The 12,134-nt window shown below is 35.1% G+C and overlaps 1 protein-coding gene across 5 annotated transcripts in view; it reads left to right on the top strand.

The window, feature by feature from the left end:
• The window catches only part of LOC755388 (uncharacterized protein C16orf96 homolog), a 31,561-nt gene that overhangs the window by 3,928 nt on the left and 15,499 nt on the right, over nucleotides 1-12,134 (top strand). For all 5 annotated transcript variants that reach the window (XM_030984642.1, XM_030984644.1, XM_030984643.1 and 2 more), the window contains exons 3-7: nucleotides 659-754; nucleotides 5,072-5,212; nucleotides 5,811-5,861; nucleotides 7,303-7,464; nucleotides 8,131-8,265. In XM_030984642.1, coding sequence (XP_030840502.1) covers nucleotides 659-754; nucleotides 5,072-5,212; nucleotides 5,811-5,861; nucleotides 7,303-7,464; nucleotides 8,131-8,265 — 585 coding nt within the window. The remainder of the gene's footprint in view (nucleotides 1-658; nucleotides 755-5,071; nucleotides 5,213-5,810; nucleotides 5,862-7,302; nucleotides 7,465-8,130; nucleotides 8,266-12,134) is intronic.

Below are 12,134 nucleotides of genomic sequence, written 5' to 3'. Positions count from 1 at the left end.
TTGTCTTTCTTTAAATAAGGTGGTCTATTAATACATGTACACTGGTTATCCTTTGAAACCTTTTTCATAGGTTTAAAAAGCTGAAAGTCCACAAAGGACTGATTGTTTAATAAAATTTATTCAAACCTATGTTGCTTTTTTGAAATTTTTTTTTTTTCATTTATGTCCTGCTTTTCATTTTTATTGCCTGAGGAAGTTTCAAATTGCAGCAAGTATTGTAACAGGGCTCTGTTTCATACAACTTGTTATCTATAACAAATGCTATATTTCTATGACAAATTTGCTTTAAACCAATCAAATGCCATGATTTCAGTAGCTTATAACAGTTCTTGTAACTTGCTATAACAATTTGTATGAAATAGGGCCCAGATATATGGGGGGGGGGGGGGGGGGGACAAACCTTGACTTTTATTTTCTACATTCAAAATGGATTCATGAACTATTAAAGGAGATCTTATTGAACATTATTTTTATCAAGGGCTACATTGCAAAAAAGGATTATGATTGAAAACTTGTTCCACTAAATCTCATTATTTTTATCATGATAGCCTGAATAAGTGTATAATGTGTAAGACTAAGCATTAATGTACCATTTATGCTAATCTAGGCATTGAACTATAATGTATTAATCAATTATTGTATTGAATTCCTCTCCCAGATTAATGAGAACAACAAGACGGTAGAAACCAGACTAAGTTCACTTGAAGCATCATCTGGACAACAGAGTAAGATTGATGATCTCAACAAACTCATAGTAAGTTTACATCTAAGCTAGATTTCATTTTTTGGTTGATCAGTTTTTCACATTAAATGTTTATTCCCGTGATGCACAGACATCAAATACATGCCAGAGAACATACATGCATATTGTTGCACACCGTGAATCACAGAATCCTTACCAGGAAGATCTTTGAGCTGACAAAGGACGTGAGACTGACTGGACTCATCCAGACGTTGCTGTCCAATCGGCGATATTTTGTGGTTCTCAATGGGAATCGCAGCAGATGGCGCAGACAGAAAAATGGCCTACCACAAGGAAGTGTGCTCGCACCGTTACTCTTTAACGTGTACACGAATGACCAACCGATCCACCCAAACACCAGGAGCTTCCTCTACGCCGATGATCTCTGCATCGCCACCCAGAACCAGTCTTTTGTGAAGTTGGAGGAGTCCCTCAGTGATGCCCTGGCTGGTCTCATCCCATACTATGCGACCAACCACCTGAGAGCTAACCCTGATAAAACTCAGATAAGCGCATTCCACCTCAAGAACAGGGATGCCAACCATCAACTAAGGATCAGCTGGTATGGGAAAAGGCTGAAGCACACTCCCAACCCAGTCTACTTAGGCGTCACACTCGATCGCTCCCTTACCTACAAGAACCACATCGCCAACACAAAGGCAAAAGTTGGAGCCCGCAACAGCATCCTCAAGAAGCTAGCCAACACCAACTGGGGGACTGATGCCAGAACAATCCGGACGACAGCCCTCGCGCTTTGCTTCTCTGCTGCGGAGTATGCATCACCAGTATGGAGTAGGTCGGCCCATGCACCCAAGATTGACCCAGCTCTAAATTCATCTTGCAGAGCGATCACTGGATGCCTAAGGCCTACTAAAGTAGAAGACATCTACCTGCTCTGCGGTATTGCCCCTCCACACGTCAGAAGGTTGGTCTTGTCCCAGAAAGAAAAGGACAAACAAGAAAACAATCCACTCCACCCACTCTTCGAACAACAGCCAGTGGGCAAGCGGCTCAAATCCAGACACAGCTTTCTGCACTCGGTAGAGCCTCTTAATACTAGCCCTCACAACCAAAGGATGACTTTGTGGTCTAACCACCTTCAGACAACTCCACATAAACTCTCCCTCAGCCCGAAGGAATCCCTCGCAACCGGCTCCAGTGAGACTTGGCCTACCTGGCTTAGCCTCAACCGCCTAAGAACTGGCTACGGTCGATGTAGAGTCCTAATGCAGAGGTGGGGTCTAGGAGACGAACAAACGGCATGTGAATGCGGCCAGGAACAGACAATGGAACACCTGCTAGTCTGCCCACTCCTGCCAGAGCCATGCACCCAAGATGACCTGGAAGCCGTTAATTTCCGTGCCAAAGCCTGTGTGGACCACTGGACGGGACTTGTGTAGTGACTCGATAAGAAGAAGAAGAAGTTGCACTGCAAATAAATTGCAAACACATTGACAAAATATAAAACTTATTTTTTCCCATAGATAACCTGTACTGTTTCTTATAAATGTATTCATGTAAATTTACTCTGTAAATTACTTTTAATTAGAAATAGTCATGTTGATGACTTTTTTTTTTTAGTAAGACAGGTTAAAGACAAATGTACCTTATTGGTTCTCTCTGTTTTTTTACACTCCTGACTTGTCCCGTGTATTCATTTTATGCTGGATTTGACTAACAGAACTTTTTGGAGTACCAACTTACTTCCAGTCATTGTTTTATCAAACAAACCTTATGTAATTCACTAGCTCAATACTGCAGCTCCAAATTAGGCATGGTATTGTAATAGTATAGTTTAGACAATTTTATCTCTAAGTGAACATTTTACCATCAGGATAATAACAAGCCTCTCAAAAACTATTGTTTTTAATGTTATTATTCCTTTCCATAATTTTTTCTCAATGTACTGTAGAGTACAACAGATGTGGTAAAAGTGAGTGCTGAAATGATTAATAGCTGCCTATTTTAGACAATATCCTTGCACCTATTTCGTCGCTGTTTTCACGAAGTGACGGTAGTGAAAAAAAATTGCATTCACTTTGCGTTACGATTTTCCTCACTACCGTCACTTCGTGAAAACAAGGACGATTTGTTTAATACACCTGTACATGCCCTTGTAAAGTTTATTTGCATATATGTAGTATAGAACAAGATCATAAAACAATATTCTTCTTTTAATATGTGATGAGCAATATGATTTTTCTCTTCAAAGATTTAGATTTGTTGAGAATATGTACCAAAGGGGCAGGGCTAACTATTTTAAGTATTTACTTTGAATAGCACATAAAACCACTCATTTCTTGGTGCGCCCAATTTAGACAAAGATTTCTTTTGAAATTGTATTTGTACTCTGTGTAATTTCAATAGACTTTTCACACACTTCTGCCTCTCCTAATAATAGTTGTATATTGAAAGGATCAAACAGATTGAGTTCTTTATTCCCTTTTATGCATTAAAAAGGAAAAAAAATCAGATGTATACCTGTACATGTACATGTACATACTAAAGTGTACCTGTAGTACATATAAATATGCAGGTGCATTTTTTAATTAAATTGATAATTTCACCAAATTATTCATATCCTTACCAAGTTTTGTAGTTTTTAAGTAAATGAAAATTCATTTGTCCCGATTTATGTCTCTTTAGATTGTGACTATTAAAACTTGCATCTAAAAGTATTCAACAATGGTACTAATTTAACCATCAGTCCTCCTTTCATTCTTGAGTCACTGTAAACAAAAATAAAATTTACAACGGCATGAATAATTTAGTTGTTAACTTTATGACCACCCATATTTTAGTGGAATTTTACAGTTTGCACTACATTACATATGTTTACCAAAGTATTTAAATATCCAGTCTACTTTGCATTCCACCTTTTAAATGTATACACTGGCAATTTATTTATAGTAAGTTCATTGTATCAATGTTGGCCTGGTAGTCGTGTTACATGTGTAACCCATGTACATGTACCCTTACAATACTTGCAAACTACACCTGTCATTTTATCCTACGCAACACCTTATCTTTTGTTTCCTACCCCAAACAGCTGGAAATTGGAATACAGGAGTGTTTATTATTTCTTAAAATAAACATTATTTGACCAGAAGTATACCACTATGTCACAAAAGACTGTATTTAAGTATAATGTTGCTTCTGAAATGAATCGTCACCTGACCACAAGTCAGTGTTTATCACAAAGGGCTATATTTCAATCTCGTGTTGCTTCTGGAATAAAGCAAGGAAGTTATTAAACAAAGGGTTTCATTACACTCTCAAGTACACCTAGCCTTGGCCCTCAGTCTAAACGTACAGTGTACACTAGTTTTTTTATCAGCATTTTGTTGTTCTTTAGTTTGTAAATGAACATATCAGTTGAGCATATTCAGTAATGCATGACTTCAAACCAGCATTAAATTTCACTTGGTAGTTAGTACTGTTTGGATTCAATTTCAGATATGATCTTGATTGATTTCTTACACTTTTACTTTCCAAATATTTTTCAATGACTGTTGTCATTTTTGAACATCATTTATTTTTCCATTAATCATGTGAATTTATTAACTTAAATTCCCCTGTGCTGCAACTTTAAAAATATTAATTTGTGTTTTTACCTAGTATACATGTAGCTGCTTGTTCATATGCATGCTTTCGGTACTTGACCTTTGATAAGATATACTTTGTAAAGTTATTTGTCTGTATTTGCACAGCATACTGTGATACATGTATAATTACTTCAGATGCCAAGTGTCTGTCATTTGTTTTCCTAATTATATGATATGGTTGACCTTTAGTTTTGCAGGCTTGCATGATTAGTACTACGGGGTAATAGTTTCCTGAGATGGTATTCTGTAAGCAATTTTTTACAATTACATTAATTAGAAATAGCATGAAATAAACATGAATATGCACACACAGGCTAATATCTCATCATTTCAAAATTATGAAATTAATATGAAAATACTTTTCACAGGAAAAGATATGATTTTCTGAAGATTTTCAATTCAATTCAATTCATTTATTTGTGCAACCATCAAAATATATATTCAATCGAAATAAGTAATTACATCAAAAATTTAGTAGAACACAATGATGGTTTGGTGAAAGTAGAGCTTATTAAAAAGGGGCCACCAAATTAAAAAAATTAAAAAGATCAACAATACTTACCGGTATACAAAGAAAATTACCATCAAACATTAAATTTATACACAAGGAAAAAAGAGAAGTACTGTACACCTTCCGCTATGTTTTAGAACAAATAACGGTTAAAATGTCAACCTGTCAAAATGTGGAATATCATCTTCTTTACTCCTTTCATTATATTTTTAGGACGAATTACGGAACCAATTGGCAATGCTACCCAGTGTGGATGATATTGTTACATGGCCAGGCTTTGAGGCTGCTTTGAAAGGCGCATACAAAGAACCTGTCGACCAACTGGACTCGGGCATGCAAACCTCACCAATGGATGTAAGTTGGACAGTTATCCATATTTGTTTTTAGATTAGAGCAGGATGTATACAATCATGGATGCTCACATGAATCATGCATGTATTTTCTGTGTATTCTGTGCATCATAATTGATATTGAACTTAACCGTCTTAAATTTCTGTTTAATGTACTATATATTTACTATAAATTGATTCCTCAATACTATGTATTAGCTGTATAGTTATATGCATAGCCACTGCTTTTTTAGTACTTGCAAAGAGAAAACAACACCAAGTGGCTTTTCATGCCAAATAATGTGTGTTTCACTTGTTCTTTGCTATTGATTTCATGTGTATATTCTCTACCTTTGTATAAAAACACATGGGATGTAGACTTTCAATTCTATGCTTATATGCTACCCATACAACATGGCATTTTCTTATTTATAGGACACAACTCTTTATGTGTTTTTATAGAAAAGTATAATAATGGAATGCAGAAATAGTTTGTGCATACTTAAACATTTGTATTGTGTTGTAGAAATATTGTTATATATGTACATTAAAATAGATACAGAAAGCACTAGTAAATGTGAGTCCTTTATTATATATATTACAACTTTGTCTTCTCTCTCCAGCACTCAAGAGTTCAGACTATGCCTTTAACTAATGCCTTTGCCCAGACCAGTGTAAGTTCTTCCTTTCTCTACGTTCTATAAATGGTGTGCAAATATATTGGATTCATGAAGTTATTGCCCTCATTTCGTCCTTGTCACTATATAATGACAAAACCTTTAAACTTTTGTATGAATGAAATGAATGTTTTGGTTTAGGTGTGTGAACATAATTCATACTGTGAACACTGAATATGTGCAAATTGTATCAAACTGACTATCATTTACAATTCCTGACAGTTTCATGTTGCAAATTTTTGTTTTTATAAGTATTGACTAATTTCACCTCTGTCAATTGTCCAATTGTATACAAGATAAACATTCCAGTTCACTTTTTCATGTGCTGCAAGACAATTCTTCTCCTTTGTTTAAAGCACAAAGGAGAAGATGGTATAAACCACTATTTTTCAGTAATTACTTCCCCTTTTTGATGACTTGTAGACATGCATCACCATAACTACAGACATTTCAATTGTTTCACCCACTGCCGGTACCCTGTCAGTTTGTAGATCAATGAATTAGATGTCACACTCTGATAAGTGTTATCAGTTATCGTACTTTAGTATCCCTTAGCAACTGTATCCAAGCATGCCATTTTATCTCTCTGTCACCTCAACATTGTGCAATTATCGTTTTGCTGGAGTCTCTCCCAGGAGATCGACTTACTAATGGCAATTTAAGAGCTTATCACCAAGTTAGATCCTGTCTGGCTATTCAAAACAAAGCCGCATTTGACCGTGTCAATATTAGTCTTTGCCTACATTGTAGCAAATTTTACAATCCCTATTCAAACATAACGAAAGTAATTTAGAAATGATTAAGTGTTTTTTTGATAATTGAGACTGATGTCATTAGAAATGCCAGTGATGTTTCAGGTTGCCTATAAATATGAAATGAATCAGGAAGTTCTTTTTGTAAAATCTTCAGGTGTGAAGGAACAGAGATAGATCTCTTGTGGCTGTACATTATATGCAATGTAAAAAATAGTTTCACACCTGCATAGTTTAAAGAAAAAAAAATGATAGAATTTGAAATGAAGAGGTGTTTTTTTGGATAGATCTTGTATTCTTCCTGCTACTTATATAAATACAAGTAATTACTCAAATTTAAAGATATTTTCATGTGAAATGAGAATATGATAGTGATTTATTTTTATTTTTAAAGATTTCATTAATGAAAAAATACATGTGTTACACCAATTTTACCAGGTTTAGAACTATTGTATGTTTAGCAAGAGAGCTGTATAGTCACAGTTTGACACATACCGGTATATGAAATAAGAAAAATAATTCATGTACACACCTACATGTATATTAAATTGATTTTTATGTAGGCCTACTTGGTTCTTCTTTTTCGTATCTCTTCAGTGCTATCAAAGAAATTGATTTTGTAAATTAAATTTCTATGTTCTGTATTTTCCCAAGGTAATGTATTTGGTCCACTGTTCTTTTTCCAGACCCCTTCACCGCCACCATCCCGCCCAGTATCTAGTAGGTCCATGCGTTCAGTGTCTACCACCTCGGCCCATCCAACCCAAGAGCTCCAGAGGGTCTTAAGAGAGCTTGGGGAACTCACCGGCAAACATTATTCTCTGGAAGACAGGGTCAAAATACTAGAGGTAGGTTAAAGGTCGAAGGTCAAAGGATGTCGATCTGCACTTCAGAAATATTTCCATAGCCTGTTTTGGTTTCTATAAGTTGAACCCAGTGCCTCTTGTTCATGCTGTTCCCTAGTTTTCTTCAAATACAAAGCCATTATACCATTATATCACTTTCTATTTTTCTCTTCCTACATGTAATGTATGTGACAGGTTGTTTTTTCCAGGAAATTTTCTGAATCACTAAACCAAGTACATGTAGTCATTTTAACCAGTGTAGTATAATCTTAATTTCTTGTAAATATGTGGCTATCTTCTATTCTTTATTTTATTTTAATTTTGTTTTATTTTCATGTTTTATGTATTTTATATTGATATTGAAAATCCATTCACATATTTCTTTTAAATGATCAAGGATAATTCTTGAATTATCAGTTATTTTATGAGGATAACAATTAATTTTTATTATAACTGTTTATATGCTTGTGTATTTATTCGTTTTGTTTTTGCTGCTGTTATTTGTTTTATTCTTACCAAACAGGGTCTCATGGAAGACCACCAAATTCGTGATATGTGCCACCGTGTATAAATATCAGAAATAAATAAATGAATAAATAAATGAATGTCTGCATCAAGTTTAGAAGATTTGAATAAAATTTTCTTTGCCGCTGTTTCATTAAACTCTAGGATCTCGTGTCTAAGAAGGCAGACATGTCAGAAGTGGAAGCCCTCTTATCGAAAGTGAGTGTTCCGGGTGACCTGGTCAACAAGCTGGCTGAACTTGAGGAAGGGCTAAACCATCTCAGAGACAGCAAAGCAAAGGTAGGAACAGCATCAGAGGACAGAACAGAAATTGTTTATTTTTCTTGCCATAGAAACAGTAAATTAGCTACTCACTGGGCCCGTTGCACAAAACTTACCATTGATGGTAACTTTGCTATCAATAGTAACCATGGAAACTTTGATTTTGACTGGCTGTTGAGCCCTGTTACCATGGTAGTTACCACTGATGGCAAAGTTACGATCAATGGGAAGTTTATGCAACGGGGCCCTGATCTTCATATTGCATCGATGCTGCCCTATATTATCTACTTCATACTATCCATCTTCTGAGTTGCAGGCATATCATTTTCAGACTCTGTATACATTGGCAAGTGTAGAAGGCTTTAACATGTGTGAAATTGGATTCTTACTAAAGGAATTAAAACTGTCATCTAATCGTCTGCTTTTTTACTAACTCTTGCGACTGAAAAGTCAAATACAGCCTCTTTCTTGAGAATCTTATTCAGAAATGTGAAATTGTTTGATGGCTGTACATGTGTACAGTATGCTAACTCCTGTTTGGAATGGGATTATACCATTTCTGAAAAATTATAATTTTTCAAATAACTGCTAATCTTTACCGTGAATATGTGTCGTCTTTCCTTAAAAATAATCATTTTCAAGATGCACTTAACATTCTAAATACTAATCTTGAAAGCAATATATCTCTTTCCTTCCCAGTTAACTGAAATGATGTTCATGTAACAAAGATCTTTACTACTTTCTAACATTAATACTTATTTTCCTCAAGCCACGCCTCATTTTAGAGAGTGTCCTTTCAAATCATTTCAGAAATGCTTAGCTTTTTCCATCTTTTACCATCTTTTGCAATATCTTTCTACACCAGTAGAAACATTATTTAAGACTTAATCAAAGTAGTAGTGATTTGGACAAGATTTGCCAATACCATACATTCATAGATTAATTAAGAGCTGAAATTGAAGGGAATTATACTTTGATGTGACTTGATTAGCTGGATGCCTTAGAAGAGCGTCTACAGAGTCAGAGCGAACAGTGCTCGGTGACCTTTGAAGACCTTGCGGCGCTACGTCAGGTGTTGGAGCAGGCCATAGCGGACGTTGCCGAGGCGCAAGATGCCCTCGCGAGGGATGTCTCCCAGATTGGCTCGGGCGAACCGACTTCACAGGGGGTTAGTTTTGTGGATTTAGGAGTGGGTTTTTTTCCTTCCTATTTTACATGGTCAATCCATGATTTCAAAATGACATCAAAAACATTTAGTCAGACTTGAATCACTTAATTCCTATGTATGTACAATGAAGCTTTGAAATTGCTAACCCCATCTCCAAAAGTTCTCACTGAATGATCGATTGCAGTGTTTGATATCAATAGACACATTGTCTACAAAAACATGATATCAATATTATGTTTGCTATATTTCAGTAGCCTGAAAAAAGCTATATATCATTTGCGTAGAACAGTGAAAATAGATTTTTGGTTCTGTTTGGGAAATTGAAGTTTTGATGTTCACTTGGAAAAAAAATTGTACTGTGTTTACCGTACGCACATTGGTAGTATCTGATAGTGCGTTCAGTTACTATGACGTGCTGTAAGGTTTAGAGGGATTTTCTCAGTCACTTTTTTTAATTGTTATGAGATGCACAGGCACAAGATGGGACCTTTCTATATTAGTTGTATCTATTTGATTTAAACAAATCAGCTCTTCTGCAGCCCTCTATAGTAGATTCTTGCACATCACCACCAAAGGGGGAAGATTTGGTTTTGTGTGATTACGTCTTCTGACTTCCTTTCATTTTAAATGCACTTTCTGACAAAAATTAAAACTACAAAGAATAAAATGTCAATGCTTCTGGACAAGAAAATTAAGTGGATTCCAGGTTCAAGATATGCTTATTCTGAAACAAGTATCTCTAGTAATTCCTAATTTCAAATATTTGTGTATTTCATATCATTTGTAAATCAGTAGTACAATATTATCCCAATCATCTGTTCTCATTACAAATGTAATTCACATTAGTTTCATGTTCTGCCTTACATATACATGTTTTTCAGTTTAGAAAATTCAATTCCATATTAACAATATTTGTGGTTTTAGCATTTTATCTTGAAAAACATTTATATTTACAGTAACGGTTTTCATTTACAGTGTGTAATAGAAGATTCTATCAGACTCTCATACATTGTGTGTAAACCTTAAAAACAAATGCTTATTGCTGTATTTGAATCTATGGCTATGATACTAAATCTTCTATATCACTAACAATTCATTCTCATTTTCATTCTCTTTTCTCCTCTCTCTCTCCTTCCTTTATGTCATCTTATATTTAAATGCTTTCCCATCTCACTTTCATGACCTAATTCCACTCATGAAATATCTGCCTCTTAATTTCCTTGAAACCATTTATTGCATTCTACTTTGATATCCTACCTTTTGAAACCTCACAACATATTTCCTTCACCTCTAACATCCTGCCTTTCAAAATCCCCCAACATACTGTCGTCATTCGTGCTCATTAATTTCCTGATAATCTTATGAATCTGTCCTTGTGAATCTATCCTTTTTCCTATCAAAATGACCTACCCTCTAATTACACATTTCTTTCACCTGCTCTCAATCCTTTACCATTATTTATTTCCTCCGATTTCAATGTAACAATTGAACTCTGTCATCCCGACATACTTATTGATCTGTGCATTGACGCACAATCCATGACACCGTTCACACCCATTGCCCTAAACAATAGTTGCTGGATGAATTAGAGAGTAGGATAAAGACCAGTCACCAGGAGCTGTCTAGCAGTGTCAAAACACAGATAAAGGATATAGGTGGTAGGGTCAGCAGCCTGGAAAAGAGTCTAAAGGAGAAGTTTAGGGATTTGGAGGGCATGACAAAGTCTCCGACAAAGGTCCAAACTCGAAAGGTCAAGTCGGTCAAGTCACTGCCAAAGGCCAAAGAAACGTTGCTCATGACATCGTCTGTGGTACGACTGTTACTCCTCTTCTCTTTAATTGAAAATCTGATCTACTGCATAGCTCACTTTCAATGGATACTTATTATTTCTACAATTATTCTTTTAATACTTATATAACATTATACTTACATTTATATAACATTATAACATTAACATTATAACATTATAACATTATAACATTAATACTTATATAACATTATAATATTGATACTTATATAACATTATTCTTATATAACATTGGCCTCAAGTGGAATACAAGGAGATATGGCACAAGCTGATGAACATATTTCACGAGTTGGCACAACAACAAGTGAAATATTGTCACATCGAGTGCAATTTCAGCCCTTGTCAAAGCCATGCAGTATTATTGTTATCAATTTTATGAAACCTATTACCTCAATTTCGGCCTTTATATCATTATGGTTATGTAATAACCTGCAATTAAAAGACAGAGAAAATACCTATTTTGTCCATACCCAGGCATTTTGGTAGGGTTGCTTGCACAATAGCCTTTGCACATTTAAATGCATATTCACCTTTTTCCAGTGTGCGCGCACTCCAAACCATGAAACTGAACCAGTATTGAATAGTCGTCCATGTACTTTTTCACAAACCAAGAGATATGTTTTGAAATCGTACACGTCTTTCAGGTATTTTTGTGCAAAGCTTGAGATAATTCGATTTAATACAGTCAGTGCTAAATTCCTTTTTTACAAATAATGAATATGATTTTGCAAGTCTATTGGATTTAATTTTTCTTCTTTATTATTTATTTTTATGCATTTTTGTATTAGCAAATGTATTCCAATGCCTGTGTTATTGTGCAACCTTTCAATTCTAGCACTCTTTGGGTAAAAAATGTATACACCAGTGTCTTTTGTTTTCTTGTTTTATTTGATTTTGGTATGATTTTACTAC

The sequence above is a fragment of the Strongylocentrotus purpuratus genome, unplaced genomic scaffold (assembly GCF_000002235.5).
Source record: "Strongylocentrotus purpuratus isolate Spur 01 unplaced genomic scaffold, Spur_5.0 spur5_scaffold_14, whole genome shotgun sequence".
Taxonomy (NCBI): domain Eukaryota; kingdom Metazoa; phylum Echinodermata; class Echinoidea; order Camarodonta; family Strongylocentrotidae; genus Strongylocentrotus; species Strongylocentrotus purpuratus.
The sequence above is the reverse complement of the archived record's forward strand: the minus strand, read 5'-3'. Positions and strand labels throughout refer to the sequence as shown.